The sequence below is a fragment of the Castor canadensis genome, chromosome 14 (genome assembly GCF_047511655.1).
Source record: "Castor canadensis chromosome 14, mCasCan1.hap1v2, whole genome shotgun sequence".
Taxonomy (NCBI): domain Eukaryota; kingdom Metazoa; phylum Chordata; class Mammalia; order Rodentia; family Castoridae; genus Castor; species Castor canadensis.
Genome location: NC_133399.1, coordinates 97,053,083 through 97,077,988, shown reverse-complemented (window position 1 = coordinate 97,077,988; position 24,906 = coordinate 97,053,083). Strand labels below are relative to the sequence as shown.

The window sequence follows — 24,906 nt, the reverse complement described above, 5'->3', positions numbered from 1 at the left end:
AGGAGATTAGAATTCAGACTATTCAAGGAAATTTACTCTTCTGGAACCTGAGAGACTGGAACATTAACTATAGGCAGATCCACTGCAACCAAGTGATTCTCATATCTTTACAGTTACTATTTCTTCTAATCCCAGAAATCTCATCCCTTTTGGCTAAGAAATACCCAAATCCCTAAATGATTCACATTTTATTCAATTTTTTTGAAGCCAAATCCTAACAGGATGTCCTTATTGTGGTTAATAATTTTCCAAAGTTTTTTCTGTGCTAAATCCATACTTATTTCTGGGGGCTATGGATTTTATTTCTAAGAATCAGCTCTTGCATCTTTATGTTTTTATCCATCTTAGGTAGTGATTTCATTTCCTCAAAGTATTGTGCCTGTTATGTCTTGATCTCTTTGGTGGCAGTTTCCTTGTTCTTAGTAACTTGTTGCAATGATAGCCCCCAGTTGGCTCATGCCAATTGATGTCTATGAAGACATTAGTTATGATGTCTTCATATTGACTCTGGCCTTGGCCATGTGTCTTGCTTCGGCCAATAGGACAATAACAAATATGATACAGTTGGAAGCTTTAAAAGTGCTTGCGCATAGTGGTTTTGGCCTCTCGCTGCTTTTTGAAACACTGAAGCTGCCCTATAAGAAGAGTAGGGCCAGCATGCTAGATAATTAAAAAAAAAAAAAAAGTCCAGTTTAGTTGCATGTACCTTTCCAGCCAATAGCAATCCCCTGCCAGACATGTAAAAGAGCCTATCTTTGACTTGCTTATATGCCAGCTGTCTGCAGAAACATGAGTGAGCTGTGCAGAGATCAGCCCAGCTGGTCCATGCCAAGAGAACCTGACTTGCAGAACTGGGAGTGAAATAAATGGTTGTGGCTTTTTTTTTTTTAATTCAACAAAGGCCAACTAATACATCACTTTAAAAATGGAGGTAAAAGTATCTACTCATGGGGTTCTTAGTGTGAATTAAGTGAGTTAACAGTGCCTACACCTAGAAAGTACCCTGTAGAAGTTACTGCTATGATCTGAGTGATTTGAGTGCAACATGTCTTTGGGTGATTAAGCTGCAGATTAAAAGCAGCTTTCGCTGGTGCCTACTGACTCAGAGCTTTCTATCTTAACTGGGCTTTAGCTTTTGGCTGTCCTACCTTGACTCTAGATAAAAAACCTCCAGAATCCAGGAGGAAGCAGTCCAATTAGCTGCCAGTCAGGCTGCTAGCACTTAAGCAGCATTAGACACCTTTATCTTGTGCCCCTACACATCCCTTGCAGTTGCAAATAGGAGAATACTTCAGAAATCTCACCAAGAGTAAACAAAAATGTTCTTAAAAGCTTAAGGAGAAATTGTGTTCTACATTTGTTAGGAAATATTTATAGAAAGCTTGAGCCAAATTACAGCTGCTTGTAAGCTAAGATGTATTCATTGGCCCCTTTTAACTGCTTATATTTGCCAGCAGTATTGTTTATCAGGAAATATATTTCCCTTGGTAATAGAGTTGGGTTCTGATTCTCTGCGGGAGGCACACAAAGTAACACTCCTGTAATATCTCATTTTCCTGTTTTCTCTTTAAGTCAAAGTGGGTGAATCAGAAGGTCCGAGGTGGGTGTTTATATTATAGCTGGAGATAAGCCAAATTACTTATTTTCTCTTCTTTAAACCAATGATTTCTAAAGCCTCCCCCAGCTTTTAAATTCTGCTATGTCTTATATAAAAGATCATATGACTGGAGACACCTGGAATGTATCTAAAAGCCTTTTAAAATCACCAAGCAGGAGAAGAAACCTGCCTCATTGCACAGCTGCAGGGACAGTTATATTTAGAAAAAGTATCACACTGGTAAATTGGGATATTTTTGGCTGAGCACTCAGACTATGTAGAGTTACAAAGTGGTTTGTATAAGGAAGGGTGTATATGAATTGGTTTTCTCCTAGTTGCTTATCTCTGGTTGTGTAAATTAAACAACAGCAAAACTGTTGCAACATATCTTTTAGTTTGTTTTAGTGGTAATATTCACTGAGAGTAAATATGTATGATATGTATTTGTTACTTATATAAACACATCACAATTTACCTGAGGCAAAATTAAGTTCATGATGTCAGACAAATGAGTCATACAAAAGAAGACACAACTTTCTTCGTTTCAGAAATGAGGAAACTGAACTTCACAGAGATTATTTTGTGCACAATAACTGGCCAGTGACCAAGACAGAACTAGCACCTGACCTTCTGACAAGTAACCCAAGCCAGCGTTTATTATACTTGGATTCTTCATGTCTATTGGAGTTAGCCACAGCTAGCAATTATTTTTGAGCCTCTACCAATGCCAAGTGTTCCCTGAATAATAAGACATGGCCTCTGCTTTGAAGCAGCTTAGAGACTCACTGCAAATCAGCCATGAAAACAAAATCAATTTGTTATGTGAGTCCATTGTGGTGTAGACATTTAAATAATTCTGGGGCAACTTTCATATCTGTAAGGGGACAAGAGTGAGGGGAAATAAAATGGCAGAAATACCCCTAGGAACAAATGGCAATCCTAGGGATGTAAAGGAAAAAGCAGCAGAAATAACCCTAGCAATGTAAAGGGACAGATGGCAGAAGTAACTTTGTTTTAGATAAAGAAGATAGGAAGGCATACTTAAAAGCAAAACATTTGAGAAACAAGCTTACTATACAGGTGCTGAGGCACAGTAGTTTCTCTTCCTAGACAAGGAAAACAAGATAAAACATTCCTAAGGGCAGACATCCAAAGGGAAAGATAAAGACCCCTAAAAGGAGAGAAACATAGCAAACTTTTCCAAGATAAACAAAGAAAGGGGTCTCACCAGAATTATGAGCATAGTCATAAAATGTACATGACAGGTTTCAAGGACAGGATGGACTAACAAGATCCTCTTGGAATGTCCGGCCTGATAAGGATGGGGGCAGCCAAATGGGTTCAGCAAGAATTGATCAAACAGCCAATTATAGCTACAGCTTCAAAGTAGAGTGGGGAGGGGTGCCTAAAGTCAGCGCCTATTTAATCTCATGAGCTTCAGCATCCTTTGGCTTAGCTCTTTCACTAAATCCCACCCCTCAGGGTGCTTTGCTATCCTTTCAATACACTTTGTTCTTGCTTTACTCTTAACTCCTGTCTGTGGCATAAATTTGCTTTAACTTTTAACTGCTTGTCTGGCACTTTCAATCATGGACTGCATTAGGACACAAACTCGGGGAGCAATAATCCAGTCCAATATCACATCTGCACCAATAGTCTCTTAATATAGGTTGAACATCCCTAATAGGAAAGATCCAAAATCTAAAATGCTCCAAAATCCAAACCTTTTTGAGTGTGGGAATAATACCACATTGGAAAAGTCCACCTCACCTGATGGGTTGCAGTCAAAATGCAGGCACACTGTTTATTACCTTAAGGATATGTATATAAGGTATACAGGAATTTTATGTTTAGACTTGAGTCATGCTCCCAAGACATCTCATTATGTATATACAAATATTCTAAAATCTGAAAAAGTCCATCATCCTTGCAAAATAAATACTCAACATGTAGTATAAATTGTTGCCAAGGGTTATTTAGAGTGTTAAAGTTGTAAGTACCATATATTTGAGTGTTTTGGGAGGGAGTCATCAGATGGGGGAAAAAAGAGTGAGGTGAGAGAGCTGTCTGGGTATCAAGCATATTTAATGTAAAGACAATAACATTTGAGAACACATGATGGATTTTTTTTCTTCCAGTGTTGTCATTATAGTTCAAATTATTTTGCTCTTTTATATTCATCCTCAATTCTGATTGAAAAGGACAATTTGTTCCTCTATAAACATTTTTGAAAGTTTTCAATGTGGATTTAAAATATGCTGGCTTTTAAATTGTGCAGTTTTCCTCCAATAACTTCAAAAGTAAATTCAGAATCAGCACTCACAATACCAGAGGAAGATTAAAATCGAAACAATTCATACAGATGCTTACACTCCTCATAAATGGGGATGTTGAGAAGTAAAGTTTCAAATACAAAATGAGTTAAATATAGAAGGTACCCTTCATAAAAGTCACTCTGTTTCTCATGTGTGTCCTAGGAACTGTTCCAGCAGCAGTGCCTCTGCAGAAACAGTCATGGCCACGCTTGTTGATAAATATCTTGCTCCCTAACTCGAATGCTCTGAACATCAAAGATAAAATTGATGTCCTTTCCAGTTGCCTTTATGAAGTGGAAAATAATTCTTAAATTATACATATGATACATATGTATGGGTGTATGTATACATATATATATATACCCATAAATATATATATATATATACCCATAAATATATATATATATATACCCATAAATATATATATATATATATATGAAAGTTGACCATTGATTATCATTCAAGTTTTTTTTTTAATTGGGAAATCTGACTTTCCTAGAGACAGTCCCTTCAGAGACTATTGTCTGAAATCTTGCACCTGCCAAGAACTGAGAAAGAAACAAATATTTCAAACAAAATTCTGAAAGGAAATCAAAAGGTAGAAAATCTTGGGTACCAGGAATTCACATTTCATCATTCCATCTATGACAATGACTACTAAGCCACTGACTCATTCCCAGACACGGCACCAGGGATGTGGTGATAATTGGGGCAGATGTGGCTCTAGCCTGCTCTGAACAGGTGAAGGGAGACAGATAATTAAAGGAAAGATTGCCTTAAGGTGCTAAGTCTTGTGGTAGGGCTGAAATTCTCAACATGGCTGCATGACAGAATTACATAGGGATGATTGAGTCTGAATTTCTGGAAATAAAATGCAAGATTGGTGGTGAGATAGAAACTCCAAAGGCAGTTTAATATGCAAGCAAGGTAGAGGACCTCTGTGGAAATAGGTGCAGGATGTGACGGAATCATGTAGAAGGGCAGTAACTCATATCTCACCAGGCATCAGAATCCCTGTAGAGTTTTAAAGTGCAAATTGCTGGGATCCACTCAGGATTTTTGGATACATAGTTGAAGAGTTGTAGTAATCTACAACTCTACAAACGTTAGAACGTGCCTTTCTAACAAATACATGGGAGATGCTAATGCTGGTTCTGGAACCACAACTTGAGAATCACTGTAGTAGCAATAAATATCTAAATTCAAGAAGCTGAGCTAGATTTCGCAAAGTATGTAATGTTTATGTTTACCCACAGAGAGAAAGTGAAAGGTTATGGAGACGTGTGAGAATAGTTGAACTAAGTTTAAGTGTGTGTGCAGTGGACAAGAGAAGCTAGGAAGAAAGGTTTACATCAAGGGAAAAGCTGAACAAGATTTTGGAAATAGATCTGTGGAACATCCATTATGTTCAAACTACTTTGTGACATCTAAGTCCTGGAGTTGTAGTCTCACCAAAGAATTTGAATTTATTAGGAGTGTTGGTTAAGTGGGAATAGAATTTGACTAGATTTGTGGGTTTGTAATTTGCTGGAATCACATTCTGAGCATGGGTTGAAGATGGACAAAGCCTTGTTTCTGAATAAAAAATATGATAGTTTGTACATGGATATTGCCAAGGGAAAGGAGATGAATGGATGGATTCCAGTGGCATATTAGCCAGAATACATAGGATTTGGTGATTGATTTAGGTATTTAAGTGAGAAGAAAGTGGGGGGGAAATGGGGAAGAGGAAATGAGAGAGAGAGAAAGAGAGAAGGGAATGAAAGCAAGATATGTGGATTTGGCTGCTGGGTGCTACTGATGCCTTTTTCACAGTATCAGAGTGAGACATGGAGTTGACTGAATTTGCACATGGAGGTTGGGAGTGTGGTAGACCTTGAAACAGAGGCAGTCTGGAGGTGGGTGGATGCATGGGTTGGAGTGCATTCTGACCTGGAGGTAAAATTGGAAGGTTACTTGCATAGAAACAGCAGCTAGAGAGCTCAGGATAACCACAGAGCTAGCGCATAAGTAAAGAAACCAAAAAAAAAAAAAAAACAAAAAAAACAAAAGGAAGGACTATGGGTTTCCTGGGTTCTGGGGAGATTTTGATGGTTAAAGTTGAAACAATTATGTTCATTGCAGGATCACAACTTATGTGTCTCAGAAGTGCAGACTGAAATAAATGTGAAATCAGTTTTCTCAATGGGTGTCTTGTGGAGGTCTGCATACAGATGAAATGAAGTGCCTAGCATCTCTGTCTCTCACCTGTAGCTCAAAGAGGAAGAGGAGCCCTGCTGCCTGCCATAGCCAGGCCAAGTCAAGGTGACCACTGGAAGAAGTGTCAGGCTACATCACCTCCAGGCAAATGCATTGTTCTCAAACAATGGTCTCTGAATTGGACATCTAAGAGTAGTAAGTCTCTGTCTTCTGGTCTGCTGTGGGTGGCTAAGAATACATGAGTCCTTAGGTAGTGCATTGGTGAAGTGAGATGGGATGCATCTGTTTTTCCATCCACACATGATTGCAGTGCTCCTGGCACACATTCTGTATTTTCTGTTACTTGGCTTGGGCCAGTACCTCTATCTAGAGGGAATATGGATCTTTATTTTTAAAAATGTCCTACTCCCTGGTGAAATCTGGAGGAAATATGACATTTAAAAATCAGTAATCTTTGGAACAATGCATATTACCGAAAAATGTAATTTTATAGAAACGATGCAGTATATAAATGAGTTAATCGTGGACAAACATAGACCACAAAATCCCTGCCCTACCTGGTTTCTAGCATTGACACTTAGCAGAATTTTCAATCTTTCAGAAAAGGATGATAGGATCTGCAACTCTATCACCACTTCTTCATCCTTCCCCTACCCTACATTACAACTGTATCCCCAGGGCTTGTGGTGAGTCATCCCAGCCCCATTCAGCTTCCAGAATGCGCAGAGAGAGCACACTATAGTGGATGTTGTTGGCACCAGGCGGGAAAGCCTGGAAATGAACGTTCTCTCCTTTGCAGGGATGAATCCACACACACACCGAGGCAATACACTGTTCTTTCAAAATTTGTTCTGTCTCTTTTTTCCTCTCACTTTATCCCATCTTTTTCCCTTCAGTTTTCTTCTTTTTGAGAAGAGGTATGTAGATACTTCTCATAACACGAAAAATGTACAGTTTATTCTTTCATTTCATCAGTTTCTTGTGTGGGGATATTTCTCATTGATTTACCAGCCATGATTTAGGCTACATACTAAAGCTCATAGAGCCCAGTGAAACAGGAGAGGGGCCTTCACAAGTGAATGTAAACAGTATTTCATGACCATTATGTCATGGATTTTTTTGGGGGGGGTATTGTTTTTGCTTCTCTTTTGTTTGTGTTTCAGGTTTTTTTCTTCCTTTTTGGAGACACTCTTGCTGTGTAGCCCACACTGGTCTCATACCCATGATCTTCCTGCCTCTACCTCCCAAGTGCTGGGATTACAGATGTGCACCGCCATGTCCAACTCTGCTTCTTTTTTAAATGACCTATCCATTTTAGCTCTAAGAATGTATTTTGAAACATCTTTCTTTGCAGACTTGGCTCCAATCTTTACCATCAAGCTAGTTATGGCTAAAGTTTTAAACTCTCATGCCAATTCACTCAACCAAGTTGTGTACTACTAGGGAGATGCAACCCATTCTTTCCTAGAATGTCAGCTTTTCATGCATCAACAGAAACAATGAGTAGGGTGAATTAAATTAAAAAATTTAAACCTTCTATCTGATCCTTATTTATCTTCTGAGAAGTCTGAGGTGGTGAATGCCATCAGTGTATTTCTCCCTTTGAGTTTTACACATGCTTGATCTATCTCACAACTCAGGTTGGGACTCACATAGTCAATGCTTTTCAATCAGGGCTAATGGGTGCTGACTTTTGTTCAGGTATCCTACCTGTGAACCTAAACTGTTGTTCTCATTAGACCCCGGGAGAGGAAACAAGAAGTTCTTACCATTGTCATTGCCTTGCTTGATTTCCTCTGCTGTCCGGTCTATCAGAACATACAAGGACCAAACCACACAGGTGATGGCAATGACGTGGAATGTGACAGAGCAGAATATTTTCCTCCTTTCACTCGTGGTCATCTGTAGTTTTTCCCACTGCAATTGGAATGAATCACACATACAGTTAAATATAACTTAAACATGTAAAAATAAAAACAAAAGTAATTTTTTATTTTCCAAATGAATGAAGTTGAGTCATTTTGTTTTAACAATTCTCATTCTGTAGCTGGATGAGATAGTTCTAACATGGTACAGTTTTTAGAGAACATTTCCTTTCAGGTTTCTGCCTATCACTTCTTTGTGACACTAGATTGTAAGTAGTAATAGGTAACACTGCCTTCTTGGATTATTGCATTCTTTTTTCCTAATGCATTTTATTAGTGTATATTAATTAACACAAGGGAGTTTTATTGTGATATGTCCATACTTAAATATAATGTGTTTTGATCAAATTAACCTCCTCAATTACTCTTTCTTAAACATCTTTCCCTTTTTTTAACAATTTTAATATATTTTATTCTATTTTCATATGTGTAAAGTGTTTTGATCATATTCATCCCCTACCACCCTCTCCTTTCACCATCCTCCCTCCTGCTGGTTCACCCCAAAACATGGCATTCATGTCATGTCATTTTTTTTTTTTGGTGGGCCTGGGGTTTGAAATCAGGGCTTCACTTTTGCAAAGTAGCTACTCTACCACTTGAGCCACACCTCCAGTCCATTTTGCTCTGGTTATTTTAGAGATGGGGGTCTCAGGATCTATTTCCCTAGGCTAGCCTCGAAACCTCAATCCTCCCCATCTCAGCTTCTCAAGTGGCTAGGATTATAGGCATGAGCTGTCATGTTTTTTAGGTGTAGATTACACATATAAGAAAAAAATGTGATATTTGTCTGATTTAGTCTAGCTTATTTTGCTTAATTTGATGGTGTCCAATTCTCCCTATTTTCCTGCAAACAACATAATTTCATTCTTCTTTATGGTTGAATAATACTCCATTGTGTATAAATACCTTTATCCATTCATCAGTTGATGGGCACCTGGACTGATTCCATAGCCTGACTATTGTGATTAGTGCTGCTATAGATATGGGTGTGCAGTTATCTCTACTGAATGCTGATTTACATTCTTTCAGATATAAATTTAATAAGGATTTGAATGGCTGATGTATCTGAAAGAAATTCTGTCCACACTTTTCTAGGAAAATAAAATTTAATATCAAGAAAATGGAATCAAATCTGCTGAAGCCTTTTTCAGTGTGGCCTTTGTTCCTTGTTGCCATGAAAATTAGGAATTGTGTTTCACTTTTTTTTCCCCTTACTATATTCCCATGGAGAAACCAGATCATTATGATTTTAGGAGAGGTAAACTGACATGCAAAGCTTTTGATAACCCATGATTCTTTACATTCCTATGCAAAACAAAACAAAATCTTCAGAACATCACAGACCTGACCCTTCCCTACTCCAGCACATAGAATCCAATGCACAACTCAGCTAAAAGCAAGAAGGTGCACACTGTGTAGCATAAAGTCCTGGAACTGTCACCCATTGAGATATAGCTGAAATCGCTTTCTTTCTTTGGGTCCCAGTTGCTTCATCTTCATGAGAAACAAATTGTGTTAGAAGCCATGTCAGAGAGCCTGGGAAGAGGATAACCGTCCTTCACTTCCTCCTTTACTGGCAGGCTAATTCTGTGAGGGTAACACCACGTCCAGGCAAAGGCTCTTTCTAGCCTTCTTGGCAGAGACGGACATTGGTTGTTTTCCACCAATGAGATGCGGATCTCTACTAGGACATTTTACCTCCTGGATACAGGGGTTGTTATTTTCCCCTTTGCTTCATTTTCTCCTCTTTGCTGCCTAGCAGTCATAATTAACAGAAAGAATATCGACAACAATTGTCTTGCAGCCTTAGGAAAAGACTTGCAAAGTGTCCTGTTATATGGGAGAAAAATAAAGCCAGGTCTCATTAAGCCATTACCTCCAGGTCTCTGTTACTTGCTGTTAAACGCAATTCTGGATAAAAGAATTACACAGATATTTTCTAGCTTCCCTTTTGCTCTGAGGTTAAGATCTTATCATTTGATTTGTAGAAGTCTGCTCCTTTTTGGATTTTTGAGACAGGCTCTCCTTGTAGAGCCCAGACTGGCCTCAGTCTCCCAAGTGCTGGGATTACAGGTGTGTACCACCACACCTGGTGAAAGTCTGATCTTGATGCTCCAGAGAGTTTTGAAATGGTCTAAGGAAAAACAGTTTTATTTATAAATGATCCCTCCTCTCTTCTTACTAACCAGACATCCATCACAGTTTTCTTTGTAGGGATCTATTAGAATAAATTAGTAATTCATACTGCTCCCCCTACTGCTTGCTTTCTCTCATCAAATTATATTTCAATTATAAGAATGGTGGAATCTTAATAATGTAGCTAGGGAATGAACAGGTGCTTCAATTTAGACTTTATTTATTAATTTACGGTACTGGGAATTGAACCTAGGTCATCTCACTCGCTAGGCAAACCCCCAGCCACACCCACAGCCCTATTTGTTTTTATTCTCATTTGAGATAGGGTCTCCTTAACTTTGCCAGGGCTGACCTCATACTCTCCATCCCCTGCCTCCGCCTCGCGAGTAGCTGGGAGTACAAGCATGTGCCAACAAGCTTGGCTTGGATTCTATTTTGAATGAACCAATATTGAATTGAGAAGAATTTTAGTATTACTTTGGCTTTTAGTAAACTTCACATGAAGTTTATGAAAGATTGGTTTTTAAGATCTTGTTCTGGCACTGACGTTGCAATGTTAATCTGAATGACCTCTGTAACCATAGAACATTACCAAATGGCAGTGACATTGTGTGATAAACATTAATAAATATTCCTTAAATTACCCCAAGATTCAATATCACCAGATAAAAAGTGCAAGATGGCAGGAGGACCGGCTTTACAAGTTCAAATTCTTGAAATGTTCCAGTGCGTAATATTGCCTTCAGTAACAGAATAATTGTACTACAACCACCCTCAATAGTAAAACTAGCTTAAAAAACCCCTTAAAAATGGGAACTTCTTATATCTGAGGAGCGATTTGGTAAAAATGGCTGAAACGCATTATTTAAAAATCAATGAACCTCAAGTAGAAAAACCTCAGAGCTGACAAGGGTGAACCATGTTTGTAAAGATTCCTTCTACTTTCAGACAATAGAAGCTCAGAAATTGTCACTTCTAAGTGACATATTAAGGAGAAATGAGTGATCAGTCTTTTCCACTTATAAATCCTTACAGGAGCTACACAGAAATTCACTAGAAATCATACAGGTAAATGTAGTGCCACAGCGCCCCCTTCCGGGTGATTTCCTTACTGCATGCCACGTTCAGTACATGGTACCAACAGGAACCAAGCTATTTATGGAATGTTTGTTCATATTGTCTGTTCAGGTTTGTGTAAAATGCTTCAATATGTTTTGCAAGACTTCACAGTGAGGAATAGATGGAGAAGGTAAGAATAGAAATCTTATAACAAAAGTGTTGCCAACGTGCAGTAAATTAATATTTGCAATGTCAAAATTCAGCAGCTGTTAACAAAAGCGTTGGTGATAGAAAAGTGCTAACCTGTGAAAATTCACATGACATTTGGCTCCCTTGCCTAGCTTCATAAAACAATGTGCGAATTGTGCCCATGTTACCACTGTTACACCCAGGGAAGAGGGTGGCAGAAGAGCCTCTCTGGATCTCAAATTGTGTTCCCTGGATCAGCAGTGACAGTGTCAGCATCACTTGGAAGAGACGCAAATTCTGGAGTTCCATTTTTGATATGACTCTGTTGGCTTTTCCCACAGCACAGTCAGAAAACGAGCCATTGCCTTGTTGTCGATGAAGGCTAGCACCCCACCCCACTCATGGAGCCACCTCACTGTTGCCTTGCCGCTAGCAGGGTAGCGATGCCACTGCCTTTCCTGTGCAGATTATCAGTACTGAGCCAAACATCCAGTCCTCAAGTCCCTCGTTGGGAAGAAACCACGAGTCTCTCTAGCGGTCACAGGAAGCTGTGGAAAACCGAGTAGCTCCCTCTTCCATCTCCAAGGGGCATACCGTCAAGGTTACCACCACTCTTTCCACTGCCACTTCTCCTGTTCTCTTTCATAACTCAAAAGTGAGGCAATAGCCAAGATGACAAAACCAGTTTCACAAAATTTTGGTCTTTCCTACATAGTTGGTCTTGGATCTTGCTTCAGACTTTCTAATCCCTGGGTCTTTGGTACTTCTTTTATTGTTCTCAGTCTTTGCTCTCTTGCTGACACCCTTAAGCAATAGGAAGAATGGGGAAAAAAACTCTATTATTTACTCAGAGATACACAACTAGATTTTTTTCTGGGAAGATTTCTGAATGATAAAGTCAATTATTCCTGTGAAACTTTCCATTTGCTTATGCTAAATCAAACTGTACATTATGATATTGGATTTTCTAATTTAAATTACTTGCATTTTTCCTAAAATATAAATTCAAAACTACTGCCTAATGAAAATGTTTTAAAAGTCTTTGTACCAGTGAAGAATGAAGGCAGCTTATTTGCACAATACCAAAATATCTGAGGTAGTGACTACTTTGCCAAAGGCGTTTCTTTTTTTGCTGAACACAGTTCAGCTATACTTCCCAGCTCTCCGATAGCCTTTTCAAGGAATCTGCAGTATGATAGAGCCAATAACCACCACCTGGTGGCACTAGACCCAAACTAAGGTTTTTCTGTACAGGCAGGTCCGAGAAGCTCTCTCCCTGCTAACCTACTGCACAGACTTACTTTCATTTCATCAGTCAGTATAAATGCAAAGGCACATTTTAAATGCTTAAATTTTCCAGACTCTGTTATATTATTGTGGGTTTTGCCACAATATGAGTGCAATAATACATACGACAGTGGGTGTAAAATATACACCTTCATGAGCACTTTGTGCTAGAGGATGCTAAATACATCCTTCAATGGCTCAGAGACTTGCCAACTGGATCTAAAGTATCCATTTCTAGGAAGCACTAGTTCTCAAAAGAATGGTCCCCAGAATCAACATAGGAACTTGTTAGAAATCTAGTATTTGGGGCTCCATATCAAAATGACTTGGAAATTCTGGCAGGAGGGTCCTTTAATCTTTTTAAACAAGCCTTCAGTTATTTCCTGCAATCCAAAGTTCCCTGTATCAGAAATGACACTTGGTGGAACTATATTATGACTTCAGAGGGGTGCATCCTAGAAATGCCATTTGTCACTCCATATTTTAAGCTAATTACTAGTCCAGGGAAGGGAAGAAATCAACAAAGTGGTTATCTGGCTATGATGTAAATTTCAGGTTGAGTGAAAAAAGCCACAAAGTCAGCGGATTTGTTTAAAATCATTCGGACCCAGCTAAATGATTTAGCTAAACATTTAAACACTAAAACAAACTGTTTCATTTTTAACTTTATTTTTTAAATTAGTGTTTAGGTAATAAGAAAGCTTATTAAAATGTAATTGTATTAGTTACTATTTCAAGTACTTTGGGAGAGAACCAAACCACAGACTCTAATATTAATGAGGAATAACTCTTGAGATGTTAATGAATTACCCAACATAGTTATCCCAACAGTAAGTAATTTCCCTCCTAACAATATACTTAAGAACACCAAAAGAGAAATCCAACTTCTTCAGATCTTTAGTGAAATTGCTACAAACTCGATGATGCATAGGAAACCCGAAAGCCATGTTGAGATGCAGACAATGGGCAGATGGTTACGGTTAAGGTCACAGATTAGTTGAGGTGTTCACTCTCAAGCACACATCAGAAATTGTGCATGGTGCAAACTACTCCTCAACAGAATCACGGACATGGATTCCCTGGCTTTCTTACTAAGAGTCAAAACCTCAGATGTTCTACCCATAAATGCTCTGAGTGTACTGTAAGTCCCTAGAATATCTTTTTTTTTTTTACCATAGTTCTCTCCCACTTTGATTACACCAATGATGATTATTTGGCATTTTTTTGTGCATGCTCCAAGTGAGGGGACATGTGTGTGTGTGTGGCTGAACATTGAATGCAACGCCTCTGTTTCTCTTAATAACAAGGAGAAGAGAAAATAGCCTTGTAGCAGGGCTTAGGATGCACACCCAAAGAAATTGCAAGTGAAACCAGTGAGGAATGGCCATATGTTCTGATGAACCTGATTGTCATCGTTAGGAAAGTTTGTGAATTGTGAACATGTTAATTTAGAATTGGAGGAAGTAGTTATTGATATCCACGTGAGTGTAAAGACAGTATTGCAACCAATTGACAATATTGCTGAAAAATGACTGATAGACTTTTCCATAAAGAAGAGTACTTGAGAATCTGAAATCAATGGCTTCATGTTGCCACCACTCAGTTTGAGTCTCTTTTTGTATTCCAAACTACTGAGTAATGGACACTATCTGAATGAGGAGAGAAATAATAATAAAAATTACTCACTTCTGGGAGTAGTGTTCAGTGTTGACCAACTAACAGAGTCATCCAGTTAGTTGAGTAGTTTCCAGGCTTTTTTGAATCCATCAGGACAGGTAAACCAGGCAGTTGTACTCTGTGATCCAAGGGATACTTATTAAGAGTGAGGGCTCTGGGTTCAAATTCTAACTCTACCACTAGATAATATGTGACTTGGCTGAGTTATCTGTCCTTCATTTCCTTATCTGTAGTGTGATGACAAGAGGGCACCTACTTTGCAAGGTAAATTTGTGTGACTTACTGCATGTAAATGTAGAATTGTAACTAGTACCTTAAAAAGAATTCAGAAAATGTTAACATTCACCATAACTTAGAACTTGCAGCACCATATCCAAGTAGACTTCAACTGTCCTAACCTTCCAGATCACTGGATCCGGTTGATTTAAGAATGAAAAACATATCACAGGTTGTAACAAATGACCCAGTGACTTGTGTAATTCAAAATGTTATGTTAAGATTTCATGTTTCCCAAAGAAATACTGCTCTGGGTGACAGGTTTTACAGAAAATTAAAGGGAGTCAAACTTTCCAAATAAACTGGGGGCATTCATGTGTTCGTGGATGTTACAGTTATGTCTGTAACAACGCCTTTGAAACTACTTTTGGCTGAAAAGCACTGTCTTTTTATTTCGGCCTACAAATATCAAAGGATATCTAAAAGCAGTATAAAAGCTTGGCTTCCTGAACTCCGTTTTGTTTTCTGTCTCTTCTACTCTGAGTCTGTCTCTCCTGCAATCACTGTGGGTTCCAGGAAGGACTGGACTGATGGATAAACCATAAACATTCTGTGACAGAAGACCAAGCTACCACCCACAGGCAAAAATAACTTTCTTATTGTAACAAGATTCTCCTCACCCCCCACCCGCGCCCCACCCCCCACACTGATCCTGAGATAACAAGCAACCCATCCATTTCTGACTGTAAGACCGCATCTGTGACTGTTTAATAATTTTGCATACCTCTTGTCCTCTGCCCCCAGTTCCTCTTCTTTTTAAACCTAAATTTCAAGTCTACCTGGAAGATGGGGTGAGGTGCTTACTTTGTGTCTTCCCACGCCAGGCCCATGCCAGGTTACTAAATCTGCTTTCTCTGCTTCTCTGCCCTCCACCGCTACTCATCTTGTTATTTGGTGTGTTATTTCTTATGTTGACCAGACCTGACAAGTGGAATCTCTGGAGTTGGGTGTGTGACCTAGGACTCTAGTTACATGTCTTCCTTGTGTAACATAAAACATAAGCAGCACTCTCACTGAAATGGGTCCCAAACAGACCTGGCTTAGTGATGGTAAAATTCAAGAAGCCAAATGAAAATAGGTAAGTGAAAGAAGTGGCTTTTTTTCTCAAAAGGTAATTAACTTGGATTTCTTCACAAAAGTACTCTTAATGTTAACTTTCCAAAAATGTCTGAAGTTGATATAACAAGAGCTCACATTACTTTACAATACTGTTGTACTAGGAACTGAAAAGTAGAACTGAGATAGCAGGATGAATACAACTTAAAATGATTTTAAAGAAAGATGTAGGAAAAAGTGCACTTAACGTCAACAGTAGCCAATATATATATATTACATTGAGATGTTTGTCACATTAGTTTGGAATGTGAGGGACACTTTACTAAGAATTGTGACTCAGTTGTACTATTAGACACATGAAGTACTTGCTGGTGCACAGAGAGGTGTCAACTTCCAGATGAGAAACTGTCCAAACATAAAGATGCTAATAGAGTCAGAGACCAAAAGAACCTAGAAGACATTGGAAAAAAGCAAGAGGGGGCAGAGAGACCTGGCATAGGAGCAGGAGGTCAGGGATGGTAGATGCAGAGAGGAGCACACAGAGTCAGGGTGAGCAGGCAAGAAGTCACATGTATAGAGAGGCAAGGGAGTCAAGTGACTTAGACTTCAGATTCTGGGGTTAGGCAGACCTGGATAGAGAGACTTGTCTACCTTGGGGCAGGTAGCCTACCCTATTAACTCCTCGGTTCCCTCATTGGTAAGATGTGAAAACAATTCCATCTCTTGTAAAGGCTTGTTGCTAGAATTATATGAACTTATATACATTAATAGTTGGTACACAGGAAGTAAGCAAGTAAACCAGGGATCTCGAGCTGGTTCATGAAACAAGATTTCATTTGGTTCACTGATGCTTTATTAGGTCTTTCTGGCCTTTGAAAAGTATAATTGTCCTTTGAATTTCCTTAAATGTAGCAAACTTGGTTTGTCTAAGTTCCCACCATTCTCTTTAGTTCACATCTAGCTTACTCATTTACGTCACCTGTTTGGTACTTGTGGGCAACTGAGTTCCTGAACCTTGAAATAATTGACAGCTCTTTTAGCATCAATAAGCCAAGTTTTTCAGAGAGAAAAAGTCATAAAGTGCAAAACTCTTGTGGTATGAAAAGTGCTGTGAATCTTAGGAGCGAACATGAAGAGGTGTATTGAAAAGATGCTTGTATGCGAGCAGTCAGGCAGATTCACGTTGTTGTACTGATGTGTGGGAAGTTTATGAGGAGAATGTGTTGAGAAAACATTAATGTCAATCTTACAGGTGCAAATTGCTGAAAAATGTTGTGACCAGTAAATCTAAAGTTACTGAATTACTTTTATTAAAACAGTCTAGCTATTCAGTCATCTCTTGGTGTAGGGAGATTGGTTCCAGAACCCCTCCAGAGAGCAAAATCTGTCATGCTCACGTCCCTTATGTAAAATGGCATAGTGTTTACAGGTAACCTAGGTACATTCTCCTGTATACTTTAAATCACCTCTAGGTGATTTATAATAGCTAATACAGTATAAATACTATGTAAATAACTATAACATTGTATTATTTAGGAATGAATGACAAGGAGAAAGTCTTCACATGTTGAATACCTACTCCTTGTTTGCTCTGTGAACATTTCAGATCTGCTATTTGTTGACTCTGCAGATACACAACTTCAAAGTAGGAAGGGCCAGTCCACCATATTAGGACTAAAAATTCCTGTATAAAACACATGTATACTGCTTATAAATGTGTATGTCAATTTTTATGAGCCTGTTGTTACATTATTTTTTCTTAGAAATCTTTTCCTCATCCTCCATCATTTCCTTTCAAGTTTTCATGGCAGACAGGATTCCCTAAAAGTTTTGAACAAGATTATTTGTAATAGAGAAAAAAAAAATTGCTAAGTAAAGACATCCACTAGAGGGTGGAATGCACATGAAGCTGATTTGTGAGGGGAAAAAAAAAGAGAAAGAGATGGGAAAAAATACATATATATGTGGCATGTACCCATATTTCCTGGCAATTCTTAGGCTTTGTCCCAGATACATATCTGCTGTTAGGAGCCTAGGAATCTGCATTCTTTTCACAGAGCAATGACTCTTCTAGGTCATTTATTGACAGCTATATCATGGAAGTAGGTATATAGTGTAGGGAGACAGTGAAGACGTTCTTAGGCAGAACACTTTCTTTTCTGATTCACATTAATGAGCACTACCTGTACAGCTTTCTGGGGAGGAGGAGTTAAAGAGAAGAGCTAATACAATGTAAACAGAGACACTAGCATCAGCCCTGAAATTTAGCATAGCCTTCTGCCTTTTAAGAGTTTGAGGCCAAATAGGAAAAGGGGACCAGGAACTAGAGAAAAGGTGAGATCAAAAAGAATTAACCTAGAAGGTAACACCCACGCACAGGAAATCAATGTGAGTCAATGCCCTGTATAGCTATCCTTATCTCAACCAGCAAAAAACCTTGTTCCTTCCTATTATTGCTTATACTCTCTCTACAACAAAATTAGAGATGAGGGCAAAATAGTTTCTGCTGGGTATTGAGGGGGGGGAGCGGGAGGGCGTGGAGTGGGTGGTAAGGGAGGGGGTGGGGGCAGGGGGGAGAAATGAACCAAGCCTTGTATGCACATATGAATAATAAAAGAAAAATGAAAAAAAATCACTAAAAAATCACTTCTTCAGGCTTATATTACAACAATTGAAGCTAGAGTATTAAGTTACACATGTACAATACTGTCCTCTTTAACTATTTCACTGCCTGAAATACATGCAAATGTCTGCATGTTTATGTACAAGTACATATGTTGAACAGTTTGTATGTGTATGACATACATATGCACAGATAGAGTGTATGTATTTATATATATATATATATATATATACATATACACATATAGCATTCAAATAGATATACTTTACTACATAGATATTTTCTATGCTTGATATTTGGGTCATTTCTAGTTTTCACCTGTTATTAATACTGCTGCCAGCACCTAAGTTCTTTTCTCCTGATTCTTATAGGTTCAATTGCTGAAGTGTCTCTACATTGGGTTGGGGTCAAGAGGTAAAGCATTTTCCTAGGAAGCACAAAGCTCTGAGTTCATATACTTGTACTGCTAAATAAAGAATCTATACCTGGGAGTGGAATTGATACATTTTCATTTAAATGTTTGTCATAGTATTGTTAAATACAGTAACTAATTTGAGTATCTATGTACCTAAAAGTGCAAAGAAAGCTACGTGCACCTTACACACTAGCCATTCTGTTCTGCCATATAGCCTACAGGAAATTGCATGAAACTTCATGAAAAACCATATAAGGGCCTGTACAGATATATGGAACAGTGCCTGGCATAATGCATATGTATCAGTTACTTTTGTGTCACTGTGACCAAAATACCTGACAGAAACAACTTAAAGGAAAGAATGATTGCACATGGTTTTTGAGTTTCAGTCTATGGTCACTTTTTTCTATGCACTGGAGAGACTCTGTCTCTAAAATGTCTAACAAAAAAGGGCTGGCAGAGTGGCTGAAGTGGCCCAGCAAGCGTAAGACACTGCATTCAAACCCCAGTACCACAACAAATAAACAGATAGATAGGTTAATAGATAGATAAATAGATAAATAATTTGTGCAATGGTAAAAAAAGATACCCAAGGTTTAAAAGACTGGAGGCATGGCTCCTGTGCTACTGTACCTGTGCAGGAAGCAGAAGACCTTGAGTTCAAACCCCAGTACTTGAAAAGAGAAAAGTTAGCTTTCTACTCACCCACAGAAACTGAAAAGCAGAGGTTTTGTGTAGAGAGTACAGGTGGTTTGTAGCTGGCACCAATGCCCAAGTGTTTTCTTTCAGAGAGGTCATTGAGTCCCCTGCCCTGTGGCAGTGAGGCCAACAAGCACTGTGGAAGGGATGGGCTGGCAGCAGACAAAGGCCTGAGAAGCTGACTCAGGGATAGAAGGTTCTTTGCAGGCCAGGAATGTGGCTGGATAATCCTGAGTTACTGCACAGTATTGTCTTTATGGCATTATGCCTCATCTCCCTCCTTATCTGTACTCTGCTGTCACCACAGAGCTCTTCACGTTGCACATCTGCCATTTCACTCTGACTTTCTGTGTGCTGTCTATGTCTGTGAATCTGTGCCTGAGGTCCAGTCACTAATGTGATAGACCAAGGAAGGTAAGTAGCAGGTGGTTTCTCTGAGTCCAGGAAACATTCATTTTTATCTGTTAAATATACATTTATGTATAAAGTCTAGATCCCAAATTCTTGTCATGAGATTACCAGAAAGCACACCTTTAGAGACTATGGCATAATTTTTACCCTCCATTTACTTTTAAGTCAAATATATGTTTATATTTAATAAATGCTTCTCACAAAAAAAAAAAAAAAAAGACTGTTGGCTAAGGGATCCTTTCAAAATGGTGTAAGTAATAGCCAAGCAATTTTCAGAATAAAATAGAAGCAGTTTGCTTGTACCAATGGCACCAGGAAAATGTAAACTCCTGGAAGTCATTGGTCTACTTTATACTTTGAATATCACAGGTACATAAAAAGTAAACAAGAGATAACAATAACTTTGATTACTATCTTGCAGCATATTTTAGCATTTTGAACTGTTAACATGGCTGTCATGGGTAATCTTTAATTTTTTGACATAACTGAATGGTTGACATTACTTTAATTAGTAGCCATGTCCCTATGATCATGCAGATGTCTAAGTATTGCTTGTTTATTCTAAGATTGAACATGGACTGACAGTACAAGACAGTTAAAGAGAAACCATAATCAGTTTCACGTACCCTTTCCCTGTCCCATAACGTTGGCATATAAGAAATATATGTTTAAGTGAACCTTAGCTCCACACCCTGTATCTTTTACTCTCTTTGCTTGAGAAAATAAAGGGACATGGATCCAGTCTCTTCAGGGACCTTCAAGATACAAAATGGCCAAGACAGACATGTGGTGAAAAGGAGTAAGAAGTCACTGTAGTTCTGCCATTATATCCCGATGTAAGCTGTATGATTTCTTAGATTTAGACAGAAATTATTGCTGGATTCTCCTTGTTAACAGAATAAGCAGTCACAGAGAATCTGCATTATTAAGAAACATTAAAAATAATTTTTATGTATGCTAAAGTTTGAGAATGACTTCCCTAGAGAAGGAAAAGTTTAGGTAACTATTTTAGAGAGGCACTATAATGTCAATTATAGCTTCATAGGAGTGAACATATTTCTACTTCCCTCCCCGTTCCCCTCAAAAACCAAATTGGAGTCAATTACTATTACCATGTAAGAACACAAATTAAAGATTTAATTAGCAAATGTATTTAAGCAAAATATTTAACCAATACTTGGTTGTCTGTTTTCTCTAGGAGGTGCTGGTGAAAAATATCCTATCATGTACTCTGGAAGAGAAGCCAGTATAACACTACTTTAGATGTGTTGAAGCAGGAGGAAATCTATGGTGTTGTGTCCATGAGGACACTTAATTATTGACCATAGCTTCATAAAGAGAACAAAAAGAATAATTAGATTACCTTTCATAAGGTAGCATATTCCATATAGAACTGAGCCCATGTCTAGGAACCTTCCAATAGGCGCACCCTATCACTCACATTTATTACTGCTGTATGTGTCTCCTTTCCTCCTCATGAGGGTTCATAGTGCGTGTGGGGTTTACCCTGGGCAGTGGTTACTCTGTGTTTACAATGATCACACACAGCCTTGCAGTTTAGGAGAGAGTTTCCATGGATCAAACATGATCATGGACTGGGAATATTAGAAGAAAGACTTTTTATTTTTAAATGCTGGTTATTGAACCTGGGGCTTTGCACATGTTAGGCAAAGCTCTTTATCACTGAGCTACATTCCCAGCCTGAAAGACTTTTATTTACTTATTTCCTGTATTTATTTATTAGCACATTATAGTTGTACTAGGGGTACACTGTGACGTTTACAAAAGTGCTTACAATGTATCTTAGTTAGATTCACCCCTTTTATCCCCCAACCTCCTTCTGAGAACAGTTTCAGCAGGTCTCATTGTTCCATTTTCATACATGGATGCATAGTTTTTCCATTGTATTCCCCTTTCCTTATCCTCTCTCCCCTCCCACTGGTACCTCCTCTGACAGGAATTCCTTTACCTTCCTGTCCTTCATTTTTATTAAAGACGTTTTTGTTTTGTGATGGTTATACCGGGAGTTTCACTGTGGTATTTCCATATATATATATATATGTATATATATTTATATATGTTTTATGCCATATTGGTTTATCCCCTCCATTATTGTCTGAGGAAGACTTTTTAAGAGACCCAGTTTTACCACCTCATTTTTCTAGTAGAAGAAACTGAAGCCCAGGACACCAAATTAATTTGAAAAAAGCAATATAGTAAATTATTAGATTATTTTAATTCAAGAGCTAATTATTGAAGCATCACAATGTCTCAGATATTTTTCTAGGTACTGGGAGAGAAGATAGCTTAAATTCCTGCTTCCATGAAGCTTATATTAGGACTGCAATAGTGAAAATGTGTGTATTTATTAGATTAAGGGACTGTATAATTGCCCATCAAGAAGAGATAAAAGGCTTTGATTTCATAAGTACTTAGATCTCTTTCCTGATTGCATTTTGGTGTGTGTGTGTATAGAAACATCTTTCTAGAATACTCCTTTGGGTGGCAGCAAAGAAAAAGAGAAGTTTCTTCTTGGTACCCCCCTATTGTACACACCCACAGCAAGCTCAATTCTATTGACAACACAGTCACTGCTTATTTTCACGGGTCATAAAATTTTTTTGCATCTTAGTCCTCCCTTGCTTTAATAGCAGTGGGATATCTGAATATTGTACATAATTTGACTGAGTTGAATTTTTTCTTTCATTCTCAGTCTTTTAGCCATATAAATATTTGAAATAAACCTGATAAATGCATATTCCACTCCATCTGAAATGTTAGCCAGTAAAACTTTAATTTCTTTAAATATTGATTTAGGTTTTGGATGTTTAAGACTTTTAAAACAAACTGTTTTAGTTAGCAATAGTGTTTTACTCAACTAAAAGTCAGTCTTATCAGTATTTTGATATCAAACTGAATGTGTTATATTTGAATTGCCTTTGGCATTATGCAGTCTGAGCCTTTGTTAAGAATTTTTCCCTAAAACAGAAGACATTTTTTTCAAAGATAAAATTTCTTTGGAGTCGCTAAGAAACTCAATATAAATTCCTTAAATTTAAATTTTCTGCAAAATATTGTGTGGGTTTAACTTTTTCTGATGAGAGGCCATGATTTTTGTGGAGTTTCTTTCTCTCTCTCTCTCTCTCTCTCTCTACTGGGAGTTAAACTCAGAGCTTCTCATCTGCTAGGCAGGTGCTCTATCACTTGAACTACTCTGCCAGCCTTTCACTGGATTCTCAAAGAGATCTTTGCTTTAAATTCTTGCTTTAAACCACTCCCCCTTGAGTTGATTTAATAGTGACATATCAACTCACAGAATAAGGAAGCACTGGGCCAGGGAAGAGCTGGAGGTATGCATAATCTCCTCAGGCTGGAAATGAAACTTGTGGTTCAGGGACTTGGTTTGAAAAACAGAGTGACTTTGCAACCTTGCAACCACAATCAGCCAGATTTCCTCATTTACAGTACTTAGGAAAGATTCCACATCCCAAAGCTGACTCCCAGCCTACTGGGTGGTGGGAGAGAATACAAAATGTTTATTCTTTGTTTCAGAACTTGACTGTGTAAGAAGGGCAACTCTGTGCCATCCTGTCACACCCAAATCTAGTTTCTCTTCAATCAGAGAGAAGTTGTTTTGAACCAAAGAGAACTCCAGGAAGCTTAGGATCTCACTGCAGTCTAATGACACCAGAATGTGTGTCTTGGCACATTTGGGAGCTTGTGCCAAGGTTGTGCATTTTCAGCAATGGTCCCGTAGGTCCTCATTTTCTCTGTGTGGAATTTCCTGAGACACAACTGATAATTATTCACATTCTAGAACAGATTCTATTTTTCTACCTAAAGTTAGGTAAGAAGTGATTATGAGAGGAATTATTATACTAAAGTCCTTATTTAATAGTCTGTCATTTTTCTTTCCCTTCTCTTTGGAAATCTGATAAAAATAGATGGCTTTGCTTCTTTCCCTAAATCCTCCACTCTCAATTACTTATTATTATGATGTATAATTTACTGATCCTGATAAAGAACATTGCAGACTCATATTCAGGTGTCAATTTCTTTGGTAGCATTGGATCCTAGCAAGGAGATAGAAATTAAATGCTAAACCAACCTAATGCCATCCTTATAATTTCTTCTTACAAAAAAAAAAAGAGATGAAAATCAGCTATCAACTTGAAAATGGAGCAGGAATCTTTAGTGTTAATTAAATATCTCCTTTCTATTCAGGATCATAAAAGTCTTCTGATACTTGAGTTGAGCATGATATATGGGTGAAAGAGAAGAAGGGGACATTTGATGATGTGAGATGGGGTTGTGTGGAACAGAGGTTTGTCAGAGGAACCTGAGGTGAGGGGAAAACCCTTGATCATCACCTGGTGTGGGGGGATATGGAGATAGCATGCAGGGAGAAGTAGATATTTTTCTACTTGGAATTCCTTTACGAAATTTGTTCAAAAGAAATTCGTCTATGACAACTTGGGGTAGAGATCCAGACACAAGGGACTTGAATGTAAGGAGGCTTCTTCTGGATGAGATAATAGGAAGTACATGTTTGTCTGAGGAGAAGGGGAGGGAGGAGTTGAGACAGATGGAGGAGGAACTGGGAAGAAGGTAGGTGGGAGGCCCTGGCTTCAGGGTGGGATTTCTTTTCTGCTACCAGACTCAACAAATGCCAAGGTGAATGGTTTTGGAGATGAAGTCTACGAAGTGTGTGATTTTTGAGCTCAGATTTACAAGAACAGATGAAGGACAGCCTATAGGCCCAAAGTATGCAGAAACAGAGAATAAACTTCAGATAACGGCAGAAGGCAGATGAGAGATGTAGAAGTCCCAGTCTGTGGATGTGCAATGGGCTAAGTTTAAGCAAAACTCCAAGCAGTAAGGTATCAGTTTTTGAAAGGTCATCTTGCAGCTATGAGGAGGCAAGGAATTTGGCTCCTGACAATAGGTCTTATCAAATATGACTTTGGAGAGCTTGGATACTCTTACAGGTAAACTTCCTTAACTTCTTCCCCCCAGACCATGCACTTATTTATAACTGCATT

The 24,906-nt window shown here is 38.3% G+C and overlaps 2 protein-coding genes across 21 annotated transcripts in view; one reads left to right on the top strand and one right to left on the bottom strand.

Moving 5' to 3' along the window:
* The window catches only part of Marchf1 (membrane associated ring-CH-type finger 1), an 814,712-nt gene that overhangs the window by 8,981 nt on the left and 780,825 nt on the right, over positions 1–24,906 (bottom strand). For all 20 annotated transcript variants that reach the window (XM_074055052.1, XM_074055062.1, XM_074055057.1 and 17 more), the window contains one exon: positions 7,881–8,028. In XM_074055052.1, coding sequence (XP_073911153.1) covers positions 7,881–8,028 — 148 coding nt within the window. The remainder of the gene's footprint in view (positions 1–7,880; positions 8,029–24,906) is intronic.
* The window catches only part of Tma16 (translation machinery associated 16 homolog), an 83,661-nt gene that overhangs the window by 36,175 nt on the left and 22,580 nt on the right, over positions 1–24,906 (top strand). The window lies entirely within an intron of this gene.